This window comes from Mercurialis annua, linkage group LG4, assembly GCF_937616625.2.
Source record: "Mercurialis annua linkage group LG4, ddMerAnnu1.2, whole genome shotgun sequence".
Lineage (NCBI taxonomy): Eukaryota > Viridiplantae > Streptophyta > Magnoliopsida > Malpighiales > Euphorbiaceae > Mercurialis > Mercurialis annua.
In genome coordinates this window covers 26,324,546-26,344,826 of record NC_065573.1, presented here as the reverse complement: position 1 = coordinate 26,344,826, position 20,281 = coordinate 26,324,546, and the positions used below count along the sequence as shown (strand labels likewise).

Here is a 20,281-nt window from a genome sequence, read left to right as displayed (position 1 = left end):
GGTTTTGTTTGTATTATTAATTAAGATTTCAATAAGAAAAGAAATAAAAATTGTTTGTTTGTTTGTTTATGGCTTTATTTTAGGACTAAAAATCAAAATGCTGAGAGAGGGTTTTATGAAAATTGGAGTGTGTGTGGACTGTAGCAAAGGCAAAATTAAGTCAGATCTGCTAACCTTAGTTAAAGTGACTTGTGTTTTAAGTCAACTAGGGTTTTAATAAATGAATGTTCCAGTCATATTTCATGATCTTTTGACCTAACTTAAACAAGCCCATCATCTCTCAATATTATTTGATTAAACATTTTCCCTCAAATTTTCTAACCAAATTTTCTTAAGCTATTATTTAGAAACCCTAACCTCTTTTCTCACTTATCTTCTCTTTTGTGTTTCTAGATCGAAGTTTATATTTTGACCCATCACAGATTGGTAGTTGTGCTTTTTTTATTTATCTATTTAATTATCAAGATTATTTTAATTTAATAATCACAAATTTTAAATATATTTATACTTTTTTTTTCTTTTGTGTATATTTTTTCTCTTTTTGTAAAGTTTTTGAGTTTACCTTATACGAGACTTATTTTTTTTCATGAATATATTGATTGTGCATAAATCTGAATTATTATGAATAGATATTCTGTTTATAATATTTTCTAAATCGGACTCATTCAAAGACCAATTGATCGTTTTAGTAAACAAACATTGTTTTTGAGAACAAAAGGATGCCGATTTTTCTGATGTTTAGGTGCATTCCTGGAATGCTCCAGCAGTCTTCTCGTCTCCGAGGACACATAAGAAATGTCACAACTCTAGCTTGGAAAGATCCTCTTCTGCTTGCTCTTAAACCGAATACTGATGCTTGAGTTCAGCCCGCTAAGAGTTTACAACTGTTAGTGCAGTCATTAGAGATTCTTCTGGCTCAATCATCAGTAGCAAATTCTCCTTCCTTCATAGTGTCGTGGATGTCGAGATTGCAGAAGCTATTGTAACTCGGTTTGGTTTGCAAATGTCTTTTTCCATCACATGTTCAGTTTTGCTTGTTGAATCTGATTATGCATGTGTTATAAAGACTTTAGAATCCTGAAGAGGATATCGATCCAGTCGGGAATGTTGTCGATGATTGTTTGGTGTTAGTTGAAGATCGTTCTTATAATTACTTTCATCATATTATTAGTAGAGTCTGTAACCCAATTGTCCATGCCCTCGCTTAATGGGGTATATTTTCTGGTCGTGATTGTTTATTTACCGGCGAAGTTCCGTTTTCGTTTAATGAACTCATTAACTCTATTGGCTGATTAATAAAGCAATTTTGTTTCTAAAAAAATTTTAAAAGGTTAAACTTTTCAAACTTTTAGAAATTAATCTAATCTTTCAAAAGTTATAAACCATCCATATTTGATCACCAATTCGCTTATTATGCAATTTAACAAAATTGACTTGATTATACTTATGCGACAATTCAATATGTCTTTTTAAAAAATAATAATAAAAAAAAACGAGTTGCCAATTGAGATGATACATGGTTTTGATAAATTATTTTAAAAAAAGCTAAATCAGTTTTAAAAATTTTGAATTTTTTTAAATTTAATGGACTAAATTTGTATATATTTACAATTTTGAAAAGTTTAAATAAATTTTTACAAAGTCAAAATATATTTTAGCTTTTTGACGCCATTAACCTAAAAATTAAAACGGAACCTTTGAACTGTTTTTTTTGGCAAAATGTGCAAATCAGCCTCTTAGTTATTTAAAAAACATTTAACAATTTTTAAAAAAACTTTTAAATTATTAATTTTTCAAAATATAAATTGTAAAAAATAAATAACAGAAATCCCTTAGCTACATAAGATATCCCTTTTCTTGTTTTTTGCTACTATTATTACCATCAATAAAAATATGCGCTATGTAACATATAGTTGATGGATTGTATAAATTAATTAACACAATTGATATTTTTAATTTTAAAAAAGCCCACTTTTTTTATATCAAACGACTTGTTGTTTAACCTAATAATTTGAAAAAAAAGGAAGAAAGAAGCCAAACAATATATCGTTTAGTCTAAAAAATAAAAATTGCCAAATGATACACAGTTTGACAAAAAAACTGAAAATATAAATAATACATTTTTCAGCCAAATAAAATTGCATTCCATGAGTAAAATGCATAGCTCTGCCACCGGAGTCACAATATATTTATCTCTAAAAATAGATACTTCAAGAATATTGTTCTTAGATCGACAGTATGAAAAAGTATGCAGAAATACTTAATTATTTTAATTTATGTAAATCACTTATTTTGATTACTTAAGTAAATATTTGATTTTCAGATCACTTTCTCGTAGTTACTTAGCAACAGAAACAAAAAGAAATGAGGAAGTCCTAAATACATGATTATCATCTAATTAATTCAACTTTATTGCCTATCAAAATAAAGTTTATGTATGCTATAGTATGGTCACTGATATAACTATTAACTAATAAGTAGAAATTATTAATCAAGTAATTAATACATTTGTGTGATCTGATCTATACATTTTACTAAATCACATCGTAGGTCCGTAACACAAATCGAAATTGAACACAAAAATTTACTTTATTATGCCAGCTTAGTATGAATAACGAGCATTTTCTTTTCATTTTTTTTTTAATTTGTTTGAGTGGCTGTAGCTGTTAAAGAAGATGAAAGTAATAGAACGACATTAAGGGTTTGCAAGTTATGTTTAATTTTAGTTAAGAAAAACTATGTATAAATTGCTTTATTTATAAAGTCATTCATATATAAAGACATTGTTTATATTAAATTATAAATTTCAGAAGTCTAGCAAATCTAAAAAATCTAGAAGCTCCAAAAGTTAGAAGTTCAAAAGTCCAGAAGAAAGTGTTAATTAAGCACGTCTCGATAGTGTTGTAAAATTGATACCAATTGTTGAAGATCTGGTACCAATTGTTGTCACAAATTTTGACCGGATTGATATGCACAGCGGAATTAAAACATTAAGTAGCTATTTAATTATGAATTTGATCAAACGAACACCAATTTAGTAAAAATAAACAAATAACATAAAAGATTTACATGCTTTAACAATAACGCTTATATCCACGAGCGAAATAATCGAGCCATCCACAAGTTATTAAAAGAAGTACAAAATTTGTGGAGAATCACCAAGCACATAATATCACTAGTAAATACTTTAGAAAAAAAAGTCCATAAAGTTTTAACTCTTTATAAAAAATAATCCTAAAAAATGATTAGGATTAACATATATTCCTCAATTACACAATCCATTTCCCCCTTATTCATATCGATATTTGATTAATATTGTTTGTCCACTTCTTGCTTCTTGTGGTACTAATTTTAAAAGATGAATAAAATATAGTATATATAGGGTATAAATTTTCCTTATAGCATTAGGAGTATCAGTTCAAATAGGATTATACTTTCTAATTACTCAATGACAACAAAATTATCATTCAAATAAATACTCCACAAATAGAGTGCTAATACAAATAGAACTTTTATTCTTTCAACTATAGTTTTGTCAAAATAGTAGTTTTCATTAAAGCGACAACTCTTAAAACTGGAGGAAAAAAATGTGAAAGTTGAAAACTGAAGTTGGCACAACAGTTTTTAAAAATCGAGTTTAAACGCAAAAAAAAAGAGCCTGAACAAATCAACCAAAAACACAATACAAAAACTCCCAAAAAAACTAGCAATTTTTACAATTTTTAGAATTCAACAAACTATAGTTTTTAATTTTTTTTAATGCAAATTCGTTTATTTCAATTTCAATTTCAATGATAAAAGTCATCTTCAATTTCAGCATTTTATCCGTAGATAGTTTTATAACTGATAGGAGTAGAAATACTCCTATATTCTATGTGTTTTATATGTCATATATGTGCATTTGACGTTGATTTTGAGCTTCTTTGTACTCATTTTTGTGTATGAGCATTTCAGGCATAATGTGGGAGTTTTTCATGATATTCAAGCTATTTGGAAGCCATTGAGATCATAATTGAAGTTTAGAGGAGAGTTGTGTGAAGATCCGATGAAAATAGACGCCGAGAGCACAATTTCCTACTTGTGAATTTGACCCTTCTGCATTAATTGAAGATTTTGGAATATGTAGAGACTTCAATCGACTTTATGTTCTTCACAAGAAATAATGTAGACATCCTAAACTTTTCATAGAATCAAGAATCGACTCATTCCGACGTTTATACACCGAGTTATGACCTTTTGAAGTTGACAGTTGTGCAGCAGAAAAAGTGCACGAACGTGTAACATAAAGTGCACAAACGTGTACTTTGACCGAAGGGAAATTGAAGGCGAAACTGAAGAAAAAAGTGAAAAATTGGCTAAATGTTGGGGTGCACGAACGTGTACCTATGGAGCACGAACGTGCACTCCCAGAATCAACAAAATGTCCACGAACGTGCACCAAAGTGCACGAACGTGCACTTGAGGGTTCTTGCGACCTGTTTTGGACAAAAATGCCCCGGAACATTGCCAAACACCACCAAACTCAAGGGCACTTCTGGGTTTTCACTTAAACTCGACCTAAAGTCATTCTCTGAGTTAAAAGACATATAAATACCGCATTAAGACATTGAAGGAAGGGTTCGCTTAGTTCGCCACATTAGACATTAGTTATTACATTAGTTTAGCTTAGTTTTTGATATCCGTTCATCATTTTAGCTTGTATTCTGGATTTTCTACATTATTGTTTTGGGATTATTCTCGATTAAGGTACGATAACTATTAAGAGATTAATTTTATTGTTTCTTATTCAGCCATGAATTCTTATTACATTATTGTTGAACTTTATTTGAATATGTGTAGCTAAACCCTTCATTGGGGATTATTAATGGGATTTATGTTTGTTTAAACAAATTGGATTTGTGGGTTTTTGTTCTTACTGTGTTTTAATTATTGTTCTTAAATCTTGAATTTATTTGGCCAATTTATTCATTATCCTGTGTTTTGGTTTTAGCTCGAGAGAGTAAAACTGGAATAGACCAACATAATTAAGAACGTAGGAGTTAATTGCGCGAGAGTGAATTGACGAGTACGTGTTCTTAAGGTTTACTTCATAAACCTTAATTGATTAGTAATTTAGGTTAATCATTGTCCGAGAGTGAGTAATTAGCATGTTAGTAGTTTGTTATCTGTTTTTGCCTGCAATTGCCCGAGAGAGAATTTTAGGTGCTTACGATTAGCCTGAATCTTAGTAGAACAACCAAATCCATATTTCAATCTGATTAAACAGCATAATGAAAATTAATAATCCTTTTTCTTCCCATTATTGTTAAAACCTTATTTTCATTACAACTTTAGTTAATTTTATCCATAATTATTATTTCAATTTATTTAGTTTAATAACAACATTCAAATATCTTTTTGGCTATTCAAATCGAGTCTCCTAACTGGTTGTCTTTAGAAGCTTTTTCTGTGGGTACGATATCCGGACTTTACAGTCTGTATTACAAGTTGGCATACCTACGCTTGCGTATTTTCACCAACAATAACTCATTAACATCTCTTGAATCCTTTTAAAATCATCATTGTTGTTCGATAATTAATCTAAATCGTCAAAAACTCGAGGTTAAATCTCTAACACGCTCAACATATAAATATCACATGGTCTCTGAAGTTCAAAAAAAATTCTGATTTCGCCACTGTAAAATACCATCCTGTTGCAATACATGGAGAGTTATAGAGGCATTTCCAAATAAACTTAAATTTATAAAAACTAGCACTAACAATTGAAAGAAGTTTTTGGTGACACAAAACATATTTTAAAAAAGTGGTGCAAAACAAGTGCAATAATGTTGGCACATGAAATGTTTTTGCCATTTGATTTTTCCATTAAAACTCAATCACTTAATTGACATTTGGATATGAATATATTAAAAGCAAGAAGTTGCAATACAAATTGTTTATTAAAGTTGCAACAATTAAAACAGCAAATTAAGTATCTGAATATACGCAGCTGCTCATTCCGAACCCGTAATTATTAAAGGTTATAGTGACGAGTAGACTGTGTTATTAGAACACACATATCTTTATTTATGCATATTTTTTACTCAATAATTGAGTGTTTAAAAATTAATAAAATAGAAAGATCTTTAAATAGATTGATTAGATTTTAAACTTGAATCTTGGAACGGAGAAACCCTATAATTATATGGTTTTCCACATGTTGAAAATTAATAATATAGAGATTATGAAAGATTCTTCGTTGGGTGCTTCAACTACAACTCTAATTAGTCTCACACTAGAAGGAAGGTTCCATACTCACTCTTTGGACCAACCTAATTCTACTAGCTTTATAATGCTTCAGCTGCTCAATAACCAATGCTCAATTGGTTGGGTATTTGTTCGACCCACCCAGACCGGTTTGTATTGAACCAAATTGAAATACTTATTTTATTACCAAGTTGGCTTTGAATTTGAATCAACATTAGACTCGGTTTATTATCGATATGAATTTATACTTTTGTTTTTAGTTAACATTTTATATAGTTTTTTTTTCAAAAAAGTCGATTCAAACTCACATAAATGCAATTCATAAATCAAATTTAGCTAATAAAATTATGTCTTTAAAATTGAACTTATATATAAAAAAACTTAAATCTGATTGGACCGACTATTAATCATATTTAGCTAATAAAAATTACGTTTGAGTTGAACTTTTATAAAAAGATGTCAAATAGGATTAGGCCCGATCTGAATCTACTCAAACTCGGCTTATTATCATGTCATGTCTAGTTGGTCATCGCTAAGAAATCATTGAAAAATAGGAAAATTATTTTATCCTATTGGTTTAACTTTCTTTTTCCATGAAAAAGAATATCATTCACATTGATAACGAACATAAAATTGTCATGAGATATTTTTCAAATGTGAGTGTTCTTTTCAAATAATAATTCATATGTAATAAGTTCTAGAGTATAGATTAGAATTTAAATGGGAGACTTTGCAATATTGAAAATAATTTCAGCATGAATTGAGTCACGTTCACTATATTCAACTTAATATTTTTAAAATTAATAAGGAATTTGAGATTATGAAAGTAAAATTATTTGATGAACATACAAATTATAAATTGCAGAGCGTATTATTAATGCAAATTGAGTTGATGTTTTCCCATCAACATAATATAAAAAAGGAGGTATTGTTGAGGAAGAGGAGAAAGAAAGAGACTTGCGAACAAGAACATTAGCCACCAAAAAGACCCTACCATTCTCCAACAAAGATGAGAGTGGTTAGAGAACAAACAACTAACCAAAACGTGTCACTGAGCCCACTACTAGGGTTCTGTCAAAACATAAAGAAATTAAAAAAAAAACGAGTTAAATCGAAAAATTCCGTTTAATCCGATTTGATATTATAAAAAAAATTAATTTTTCAATTAGATCTTAAATATAAAAAGATTCAATTAAATTCTAATGTAAATCAAATCAGATTGACTAGTTTAATTCAAACTAATTTTAAAAAAAAATTATATTTTAATAATTTTAATTCGATTTGATTAAATAATAAAACATTAATTTGATTCGATTCAATTCGGTTGAAACTGAATATACATCCATGGAGCCTACTACATTTCCTCTTAGTAATCATCAATACACCTTATAAACAAATAAATCAATTTTTAATCGAATATATATATATATTATATATATGACCCACTATAATTTCTGGGTGTTGGCCTTTGTCTCCTTCCTTGACATTGCTCGCACACTGTGTAGACCAGACCATTCCATCCATGCCCACCACCTACAAGTGAAGTAACGACCAGACATATCATATAGTAACTTATAATCTTTATTACTTTTTCATTTTCTAGGGTTTGTGTTCCCTAATTTTTGTTTTGTTGGATAGAAATATGTCCATCCTTAAATTCAAACAACATTTGCAGCTCTTATCATGAAAATGATTGCTCAATTACTGTGGTTGCCTTTCAATAAATTCTTAGTTGGACTTTAACTTTATTAATTTTAATTACAATGACCAACTAAAAGTATTTTATTTTTTTATATAAATATATAGGAGTCATACGACTAATGTGAAGCATTAATCAAATGGAACACGTAAATTTAACTAGCGAATTGAGTTTTGAATTTAATTAGAAACAAAAGACTTATGTGAAAGTAAATCGATATCACAAAATATAGATGAATTAGACTGTTACGACAAGTTTGTGAGAGCTAGATGACTAATTAAACCTTCGACGTGAAGAGTTCGCGGGTGAAAACCTTTATCTTGCGAGCACAAAACAAGTCCCATTGAAGTTCATTGTAAAGGTTGCAAATGCAAATGCATAAACAAACATTTTTTCATCAAGCAAAATTATACATAAACAAGCATTTAGTATGGCGAGAGTTGGCCAAAAATGATATTTCACGGTAAATTGACTTTATTCCTTAATCTCTTACACCAATAGAAAGTGAGAAGATTGTTTTTGAGGCTATATATCTTACTATTTCATATGTATAAGGGTTAATTACTTGAACATTTTAATCTTACATTTTCAATTTTTGTGTGAAATTTCTGTTGTTATTGATTTTTGAGTCGGCTTTTAAAAATGAAAATCATTATGTTGGTTAAAAATTTAAACTACCGAAGAACTCTTGTAATTTGGATTTAGCCTAAATAAATTTGAACTTACAACTTCGATTTTAAAAAAATGGACATAGGTGAAATGTTTATTTTAGATCACTCTAAACCATATCTTTTATTCCATTCTACTATGCTTGAATCTTTGCTAAATAAACTTTAATTGTAATTATTTTGAATCATTAACAACTATTCAACACCCTTTCAATTTCACTTGCTGTTACATTTTCTTTAAGAATTTTCAATACAATTAAAAAATAAATCATAACAGGTTGAAACTATTTTTCTGTATGTTTTAATATTATTTTAGATAGTGATAATAATTCTTTCTAAATTGTATCTGTTCTTCTAATTAGATAGCTATAAATAATTAATTTAACATTATAAAGTTTTTTTAATAATTAGGAAGGGGGGAGTGAGACTCGAACACGAGACCTCCTACTAAGATATCTGAGCTATTACCACTGTGGTATAAGAGTACGGGATTAACATTATAAAGTTACATGTAATGATTATAAAACTGAAATAATTTGGTCTAAAAAATAACTAGCTATAAATTAAATTTTCTTATTTTTTTTCAATGAAAAATTTACTCTCTGAATTTTTTTGAGATAATTTTTTTTGTAATACTATTATTTTATAATATCATGAGATGGTTTATTAATATTTTTAAAATTTATTTTGTTGATAAATAATTTAATGAGACTAAAAACACTGATTAAATTAAAATGATAATTCATCAAAAAAGTAGTAATTTTTACTATAATTTTTTAAATAAATAAATATATATATATATATATATATATATATATAAGACATGTTTATTATTTTAAGCTATGTGAAAGAGCTAAAATCGATAAATATTATGGGTAGAAATTAAAGAAAAAGGAGCGGACTGATGAATTTGTAAGTGCCTCACACACGCTAGCTTGACAGCTACAAGACAACAATGTAAAGGTATTATGGAAAATGCTACAATAGAGATGTTGACACTTTTATTTTATATTTCGATAAAAAAAAACACTTTTATTTTATATATATTATATAACTGCTCATCTAATCTTAATATCATACTAAACATAGTTTTCTGAAAATAATACTATATATCCATTTCTACTATTATTTATTAAATTGCTTTAGTCATTTTGAATGATTGTATTGAATTAAAATTATTTTGTTTCATACAATATGAATTCATAATTGACTATGTGGTTGGCTGCCTAAGTCTTTTTGTTCACATTGGTAGTTTTGTTCTAATTAAGTTGCACAAATATAAGAGAATATATAAGTTTATGAAAATAATAACACATTTTTTTTGTAGTGGTAAATTTTATAAATTTGTTTTAAAAGTAATAAAAAATAACATATTATTTTGCAACAATAAATATTTATATAATCTTATTTTAATAATTTTAATTTTCAAATTGGAATTTTAAAACTTAAATAATAGTTGAGTAGTTTAAAAAAAATTAATAAAAGTATTTATAGTTAAAATAAATTTGTAATATGTTGTTAAAAAATTAATAATTTAGAAAATAAAAATTAATTTATTTTCTAAAAAAATTAAGAATTAATAAGAATTCTATGTATTTAATTAACTAAAATAAAAAGTTTAAATATTTGATAGTTTAGATTAATAACATGACACCATTTCTTCTCAAAGCTATATATTTAATAATATAAGATGCAATCCCTTCTCTATCTTTTCTTATCATATATAAAACTTTGTATGTTTTTCACAAGAAATAATAATGATAATTAAATTAAGTTCATGCATTTATATATGAATAATATAAAGATAAAATATTTGTATCTATCTATATAATTATGACCAAATTAACAAAAATCTGAAAACTAATTTTGATAGTATGATCTGTCAATCTTATGAGTTTTACAACTATTTAAGCAGTAAATTAAAAAATAAAAAATCATATTGATAAATATGAAATATACTTTAGTCTTTTAATTTTCTTTTTATGATAATTTGATCCATATTTATATCTAAGTTATATAAAAATTCAAATATTATTATTAAAAATATAAAAAGAAATCTTCAAACATGGAGTAACTTATCATAAAAATAACATAACATATAGAATTGTATCTTATTTTACTAATTATATTTATTTTATCTTTTTATTGGCCTCTTATATATAGTTGTGAACTTATAAAATTAACGGAATAACTATCAAATTTTTTTTAAATATTCATGCCAACTTGGTTATAGTTATGAATATGTAAATTAGATCAAATTATTCTAAGACCCCTCATGTTTGTCATAATTTATAGTTTGATATCCCTTATTTGAAAATTAAACGGTTTGGTACCTCAATTTTGATTTTGTAAACTATAAGGCCCTTATCTTAGTTTCGTTAATAATTTAAAATTTACTTTTAAACGATTTGGTACCTCAGTTTCAATTATGTAAACGATTTGATACCTCATTTTCAAACGATTTGGTACCTCATATTTTATTCCGTTAACGATTTAGTACCTATATTAACAGAAGGACATTAAAGTTTACAAAATCAAAACTGAGGTACCAAATCGTTTGATTTTCAAACAAGTCGTACCAAACTGTGAATTATGACAAACGTGAGGGGTTTTAGAGTAATTTACTCTATAAATTATATTTCTTAAGATAAATAATATATCCAAATTTAAAATTTTAAGTTTGAATCTTAATTTTATATAATAATTCGGTATTTAATTATATATCAAAAGTACATTAATTTAGAATCAAACTAGACGAAACTAACCTTACAATTTCATATCTAAGACTTGAATCTCCTTATAAACAAGAAAGAGGAATTCTACAGTTACTTTATTTTAAGTATAATTTGTTTATTAACCATTAGATAAAAATGATCAATTTTTTATCAAACGGTCATAAATGAACAAAGTAATGTTTACTTTATAAAATTTAAAGTAAACGTTAAAAAAAACTAACAAAACAATAATCAATGAGAATGTAGATAGAGATTAGTGATATTAGTGACTAAATCAAAAAGAGAAAATAAAGGTTAAAAATAACACATGTACACTAAATAGAGCCTATTCTTTCTCTCATTTGATACTTTCTTGCTATAGACTCGTTACCTCTCTTTGAACAACTTTTATGTCATTTGATCCAATTTTCTATTTGGACAAAATCTCTCAATTTCTTCTTTCTTTTTACTCTTTAATAATTCCATTATTAATTCTAATTGCCCTTTGTGTTTATGGTTTTTCTAGGGTTCTTATTCTTATAAAATATTGTACATTTGTTGCATGCATGGCTCTCATGAGGCTCGGCTCCAAATCTGAAGCTTTCCATCGGGAAGGCCAAACATGGTATAATCTCTCATCTTCTGTAATTAATTACTCTTTTCAATATGAATCTTGTTGATCTTCTTTTTAATGTTTCAAAAAAATAAAAATAAAATAATTTTTTGATTCCTGAGAATTCATAATTGTTCTTGTAAAGTTATTCTTCACTCTATCTGATGAGTTTTAATCAATTAATTTTATATCTGCAGGCTTTGCAGCACTGGGCTTCAATCTGATATTACCATTCAGATTGGAGAAATGTCTTTCAATCTTCACAAGGTGCATTTTAGCTTTTAATTGTTTTTTTTAACTATGCAGTGTGGAAACAGAAACGGAAATGTTGGAATACATTGAAACGGGAAACAGTCAAATTAAATTATTGTTTTTACAATTATATATGTTCAGAGTTTTTGAAGCATTTTCGAAAATTGAAAGAAATGAAAAACCATAGGACTTGATGAGTTTCTATGCAATAGCGGGTATTAAACTTAGGAGGCCTCTGAACTGTGTGAAAGTTTTAAAGTAGGTATTTAATTATATTTCGTTACAAAATGGGTACTAAACTTAGCGAAACATTATAAAAAAGGACTTTTAGCCATTTCCGTCCAATCAGTGTGGAACACGTGTCTGAAAGTTTTTTTATAACGTTTCGCTAAGTTCGATTCCCATTTTATAATAAAAAATTATTCAATACCTATTTTGTGATTTTCATATAGTTGAGTACCCTTTCAAATTTAAACCCGCAATATAGCATCTTCTTTTTTGAGAGAAAGGGGTGGATTTTATTACAGCATAAAATCAGCAATTACAAATCTTTGTTAGAGCTAACTATAGCCCTGTTGCAAAAATAACTTTCTAATTATTTTTCTGATGAGTGCAGTTTCCATTGCTGTCGAGAAGTGGGCTACTCGAGAAGCTTATCGAAGAGCTTCCCGAAATTGATGGCTCAGCTCGCTCTCTGAACCTCGATGATATGCCTGGTGGTGCTAAAGCATTTGAGTTTATAAGCAAATTTTGCTACGGCGTAAAAGTAGAGCTCACAGCCCTGAACATAGTCAGCGTAAGATGTGCAGCAGAGTACCTTCGGATGACCGAAGAGTACGGAGAAGGAAATCTGATTATGCAAAGCGAAACGTTTCTGAATGAAGTCTTCGGAATATGGGAAGAATCTTTAAAAGCTCTCGAAACATGCGAAGAAGTTCTGATTTATGCAGAACAACTTCATATTGTGTCGAGGTGCATCGATTCTTTAGCAATTAAAGCTTGCGTGGATCCAATAGTGTTCAATTTGCCTCCGCCAGGACAACTTCATAACATCAACTCGCAGAACGAGAGTACTAATGTAGTCGTTTGGAACGGAATCGCGGTTTCCACGAAACCAGAACAGATTGGTGATGATTGGTGGTACGAGGATGTCTCGTTTCTTAACTTACCGTTGTACAAACAATTTATTGTAGCATTGGAGTCGAAAGGAATGAAACCTGAGAACATCTCCGCGTCTCTTATATACTACGCGAAGAAGTATCTCCCCTCGATGAATAGGCAATCGAGCTTCAACGCTAGCTCCAATCATCTCAATCATATTGGCGGAACTGTCTCGTATAGTTCCGAGGCGGATCAACGCAATCTTCTTGAAGAAATCGTCAATTTACTTCCTTACAAGAAAGGGGTGACTTCTCCGAAATTTCTGCTCCGGCTGCTACGGACCGCGATGGTGTTACACGCTAGTCCGTCAAGCCGAGACAATTTGGAGAAAAGGATCGGTGGTCAATTAGACCAAGCTGTGTTAACAGATCTTCTGATACCAAATGTGGGATATTCTGTTGAGACACTTTATGATATAGATTGTGTTCAGAGGATTCTTGATTATTTCATGTCGTTACAGCAAGATACGCCTTTCTCGCCGTGTATTGTTGAAGAGGGTCAGTATCTTGGGGGGAGTAATGACGCGTTAACGCCGGTGACGATGGTGGCTAGTCTGATGGATGGCTTTCTTGCTGAGATAGCACCTGATGTTAATCTGAAGCTGCCCAAATTTGAGCTGATTGCTGCTACTATACCTGATTATGCAAGACCTGTCGATGATGGAGTTTATCGTGCTGTTGATGTTTATCTCAAGGTATTAAAACCCTTAACTGAATTGATATTATTAAAAAGATCAGTTTTTTTGGTTTTGTTTGATTCTGAACATGAAAAAAACTCAATCAAGTTTTCGTGCAAACCGAACTGAAATAGTAATTATCCCAAATATTAATATATTACCAATGTCTGAATTTGTGGGTTCAATTCATACATGTTTTTTTGCATTCCAGGCACACGCTTGGCTTACAGATTTAGAAAGAGAGCAGCTTTGCAGACTCATCAACTGCCAGAAACTGTCATTAGAAGCCAGCACTCATGCAGCTCAGAACGAAAGGTTACCTCTCAGAGTGATCGTCCAAGTCCTTTTCTTCGAACAGCTTCGACTCCGAACTTCTGTTTCGGGTTGGTTCTTCGTCTCAGAGAATCTTGACTCCCAGAATCCCAGCGGAAACATCGGACTCTCCAAAAAGAATGGTGCCTGTCAGGAAAATGACGTGACAGATCGTGTTTCTGAGCTCGAAAAGGAATGTTCGAACATGAAAGAAGAGCTTCAGAAACTGATGAAATCGAAAAAGAAATGGACAATCTTTTCGAAAAGGTTTAGTTTTAAACAGAAGATGCCGCCTTGCAATTCGAAAAGATCATGCGATTTGAAGAACCCGATTGTGTCTGCCAGTAAATTGCAGAATCATGAGAATGGAGATGTGGCTTAATAAATGTTTCAGTTTTTAGTTTCTTGATCAAAGTTATCATTATGTGTTTTACTTTGTTTGTTTATTTGAATTCCATTTTAGAATTTTCTTTTCTTCTGCAGATGACAGAGCTATCATAACATTCACTTTCTTGTTTAGGAGCAAAGATTGTAGTGGAGTTAATTTCTAATTAATTTAATTTGTTCATATACGGTCCTCAATGATCATGAGAGAAAATAATAATACCAGACAGCAATTGGAATAACATTTTGTATTACATGTTTTGAGGTTTCTTCTGTTCCTCAAAAACAACCTGGATGGTCTCGACATAGCTTGGCAGCGGGGTTACAGAAATGTTATTCTGGAAATGGACAGTAAAATAGCAGTCGACACTTTACTGAAGAACGATGACAGCTTAAATGCGAACTCCAATCTTTACAATGCTATAAGGAGCTTTCTGGGTAGGAGCTGGAAAGTTTGCATCAGACATACGTTACGAGAAGGCAATCGTTGTGCTGACTGGTTGGCAAACTTTGGTTTCACTCATTATCTAGGATTGGATATTCATGATAGAGTTCATGCAGACCTTGCTAGCCTCATCATGGAGGATAATATTGGCGTGTCTCTCCCGAGAGTGTGTAGAGATTCTTAATCTCTTGGCCTTGGCCTATCTTTGTAATCAAAAAAAAAAAAAAAACATCATCTACTCCGGTTTTAAAAATTACTAAAATAGTTTTACTTCAATTTGTTGTTGCGGAAGCTCAATTAATATTGTGCTAGCGAATCACGTATTTGTGCTAAATAATTATACCAAAAAGATTCTCAGGATGGATTAGAGGGTAACAAGCAGATTATTTACGTATCAACCTCCTAAACAGAATTTATCACGATATAACTAACTACACAATAGATAACTCTAACTAGACTGAGCATTAGCTAATAAATAAATAATAAAAAGAACACCAAAATTTTAACGAGATTCAGGTCAAACAATTGAACTGTCCAAAATACTCCACTAATTGTTTATAACATAATATAAACGAGAGAGAGAGAGAGAGAGAGAGTAAACTGAAACCTCAGGAATAGTAGACTAGTTTGTTTAAGAAAAGAATAGAATGAGATGCTTATGAAGTAGAGAGTGGGCCTTATTTTTTAAGGTGAAGAAAGACCCCACCTTCCACTTCATTAGCAATGTGGGACAAAACATCACTACAAGAAAATTAGCCTTTTTCAACAAATCTTCATTTAGGCAAATTTTCTCTCTCTACAAATTTGAACTATCTTTAACAGTACCTTTCATGTGCTTTAAAAGCGCAAACTTTCAAATTCTGAAAATACTAATCAAATTCAAACTGTGTTTGAACTTGACTGTTGTCACCACTTTTGTTAACATATTTGCAGGATTTTCCGTAGTCAAAATCTTTTGAAGTAGGACTCCACCTTCTTCAATAATCTCTCGGATAAAATGATACCGGACATCTATGTGTTTCGTCCTTGCATGGTAAATTTGGTTCTTTGCTAAGTGAATAGCAATATAACTATCATAATGTATCTCTAGATGCTTTTGTCAAACTCCCAATTCACCAAACAACCCTTGAAGCCAAATTGTTTTTTTAACGGCCTCTGTAATTGCCATGTGCTCTCCCTTTGTTGTAGACAAAGCACTACTAACTGTAAAGTAGACTTCCAACTAATCGGCGCTTTTGCTAATGTAAACACATAGCATGTAGTCGATCACCGCTTATCTAAGTCACTCGTATAATCCAAATCACAGTACCCAACAACACTTTTACCATCTTTCTTGTCTTACTCAAACATTAGACCAACATCTGTGGTGTTTAGAATATGCCGTATAATCCATTTTACAGCTTGTCGATGCTCCTTTCCAAGTGCATACATGTATCTGCTTACCACCCCATCTGCGTGCGAAATTTCGGGCCTTGTACACACCATATCATACATCAAACTGCCAAGAACACTCACATACGAAACCTTTAACCCAGTTTTTTCTTTATTCCTCAAAGCTATCAACATATCATCGACTTAAAGGAGACGATATATGAAAGATCCATTTTGTAGCTTGCGTAAATACACACAATGATCGTATTTGCTTTTTATGTACTTATGCCCCAGCATAAACTTGTCAAATCACTTGTACCACCGCCTTGGTGATTGCTTCAATCCATAAAACGAATTTTCAAGTTTGCACACCAATTTCTCTTTACCAGAAACCTTGAATCTCTCTGGCCGAGTCATGTAGATTTCCTCGTCTAAGTCTCCACGTAAAAATGTTGTTTTTACATCCATTTGAACTATTTCCATATTCAGGTGTGCTACTAAGGCCAACAAGATTCTAATGGAGAAATGTTTAACAACTGGAGAAAAAACCTCATTACAATCAATTCTATCTGTCTGAGCACATCCTTTAGTTATCAATCTTGCCTTATAGCGAATTTCATGCTTGTTGATAGGAGTAAAATACTCCTATCTTTAGGATGTCTTTTCGTATGCTTTTATGCGTTTTCACCCCGCTTTTATATGAATTGATTAGCTTATAGAGGGTGTTTATGTTTCAGGGAGTTAGGAGCAATACGAAAGGTTTTGAGGCCGGAATAGTGGAAAATGAGCAAAAGATGGAAAAGTCGACGGAAAAGAGGCGAAAGCTCATTTACAAGTCTGAAAATCTGACCCCGCTGCACTAATTGACGAATATGGACTAGCTAGAAGCTTCAAATAAATTTGTGTTCTTCATGAACGTTGAAGTAGACATCCTAATCTTTCCAACGGTTCAAGAATCAGCTCATTTGGAGGTGTCTACAAAGAGTTATGAAGTTTTGAAGTCAGTCGTTGCGCAGCAGAAATAGTGTCTCTTTCAAGACAAACTTTTGTGCATGTCTCGATCGAGAAGCATGTTCAGATGAGCTTCTCGATAGAGACCAGTGTTACAAAAGAAGCCGAGAGCATGCTAAAAATAGGGTCTCGATCGAGAAGCTTTCTTACAAAGGCTTCTCGATCGAGACATGAAGAAAACCTGGAGAAAAAATCTTTTTGGGTCAGTGTGCTAGTGAGCCCATTTTCCCCTTTTGGTCAAACCTTTGTACTAGTAGATTTGTCATTTAGCCTCTTTTGGCTTGGCTATATAAGGCCTTTTATGTTTTTAGGGTAAAACATTCTACACTTTTAGCCTCAATCCTAATATAGTACTTTTTATTTCCTTTTGTAGATCTACAATTGTTCTTATTGTTCTTATGAAGTAATTTCCAGATTTTAGTTTTCTTTATGATTTTTCTTCTTCTACAAGTCTTATTATTATTTCAAGCTTCATTATCTAGTGAATACTATTATTTACACACAAGCTCTACTTAAGGTAATTGTTTTTTACTCATTATGAATAGCAATAGATGTTTAATGTTTGTTGATAAATTAGTAATTTCTGTTATCTTCACCATGGTTGGCTAAACCCCATGTTTGGGGGTTAATTTGAATCTTAGTTGTGTATGATTGGGTTAGGGTTTTGGGGTTGTGTTGATTGCTCTAATTAAGGAACCTAAAGCTTGCTTAGATTAGCTACCTAAGTATTGTTCTTAAATTAATTCTCACCTTGAGAGAGGGTTTATTAGTTGGATTTGATTAATTAGAGACTTAATTAGTAACACCATGAGAGTGGGTTAGTAATTAGGTGGCCTATGAGTTGTGATTTATTTGTTAATTGCCTCTAATTGCGTTTAGTGCTACGAGAGTAGGTTGAGCTCGATTAGTTGTGGTTTTGTAGCTCTTAGAGGCTCGAGAGAGCGGGAGTTGCGATCTTAGAACGCTCGGCCCTCGTTTAGAACCCTAAACTCGATACCCTTGATTGCATGACCTAAGAGGATTATTAGCTCCCAAACCTCTTTATCACTTGAATTTCGTTTATTATTATAGTATTTACTCGGTTCTTTAAATTAGTAATTTGTTAATTCCTAAATTAGCATAAGTTTGTAGTAGTTGGTTGATTGGTTAGTTAAGAAAAATACTTATTCTCTTGCTAAACGAATTGAATAGCAACTAAGTTCATTCTCATCGATAATCACTCTTGAATTCACTCCTTGTGGGATCGATAACTCGGACTTAGGTCCACTCTATTACAAGTTGGGGTTTTTTCTCAACAAGTTTTTGGCGCCGTTGCCGGGGAGTGACGAGTTTATTGATTGATTGAAAATAGTTGTAGTTCGGTCGAGTTAGTTTTATTTTCTGTTTTTGTTGATTATTGTTGATTTTATCCTTTTTCCTTTTTCTCGATTTACGCGTGGTTTGCTTGTTGTGTGTTGTGTAGGAGATCAACTACCGTGTATGCACAATACTCGGAGGGCTAATCTTCCATTAGAGACATTTCGAGACAATCTCGGGCAATTTGAGAGAAGTGTGAGGAGGGGTAATCCTAGACCCGTTATTATGGAGCGGGGAGATGAGAACTATGAGGACAATCACCCTCGGGTGCAACCGCAAGTGCTAAATCAACCGAGGCAAACTTTGGGCGAGTTCTTCTTGCCGGATGTTGATAATGCCACGTTCGGATGTTTTGCTATGCCGGTTCAAGCGACCACGTTTGAGATCAAGCCAAGTACTATCCAACTTTTGGAGAACCGGTGTGCGTTCTATGGGTTGAAGCATGAGGACCCAAATGCCCATATAGCCAAGTTTTTGGGGGTCCTTAACACGTTCAAGCTTCATGGGATAACCGCGGACCAAATCAAGCTCCGAATGTTCCCTTTTTCTTTGCGGGATAAAGCTAGCTTGTGGCTTCAATCTCTACCCAACGAATCGATCCATACGTGGCGGGAGTTGGCTCAAGTTTTCCTTAACAAATACTTTCCACATGGCAAGACAACGAAGCTAACCAAAGATATTCTTGAGTTTGTGCAATTCGACGGGGAGTCGCTCTATGAAGCTTGGGAGCGTTTTAAGGATTTGCAAAGGAGTGTGCCCCATCATAAGCTTAACAAGGAGCATGTGATTCAAATTTTCTATGATGCAACGAATATCACTACTAGAGCCACAATTGATGCGGCTTCGGGGGGATCTTTGATGCAAAAGACGTATGAAGAGGCTCTTGAATTGGTAGAAAAGTTGGCCATGGTTAGTAGCACATGGGGTCCCACGGAAAGAAGGGCACCGGTTAGTCAAAAGTCGGTAATGACGCGTGACCAAGTTAGAGAGATGGAGGCTATCAAGGAAAAGAATGCTTCACTTCAAGCACAATTGGATGCTTTGAAAAAACAAGTTGCGCCTAGAAATGCTCCGGTGGCTTATGTTCAAGTCGGGTGTGAGTTTTGTGGTGATTTCAACCATTCGGGGGGAGAATGCCTAGTTACGGGGCAAGCTTTGAGTGAGCAAGTAAACTATGTCGGGGGTCAAAGACAAGCAAATGATCCTTATTCCAACACCTACAATCCCGGGTGGAGGAATCATCCAAACTTCGGGTGGAGAAATCAAGAGGGACAAGGCAACGCTCAAGGGTCTAATCATGCGGGTTCAAGCTTTCAAAGCAATAATAGGCCTCCACAACAACAAGGTCCTTATCAAGGCCCTTATCATAACAA

At 31.7% G+C, this 20,281-nt stretch overlaps 1 protein-coding gene across 1 annotated transcript; it reads left to right on the top strand.

Annotated features, from left to right (window-relative positions):
- The first annotated feature begins 11,747 nt into the window (after positions 1 to 11,747).
- On the top strand, positions 11,748 to 14,909 carry LOC126676742 (BTB/POZ domain-containing protein At5g03250). The gene is made up of 4 exons (XM_050371012.2): positions 11,748 to 11,952; positions 12,138 to 12,207; positions 12,809 to 14,047; positions 14,241 to 14,909. The coding sequence occupies exons 1-4, from the start codon at positions 11,894 to 11,896 to the stop codon at positions 14,721 to 14,723; spliced, it is 1,851 nt and encodes a 616-aa protein (XP_050226969.1). The 5' UTR covers positions 11,748 to 11,893; the 3' UTR covers positions 14,724 to 14,909.
- Positions 14,910 to 20,281: the final 5,372 nt, after the last annotated feature.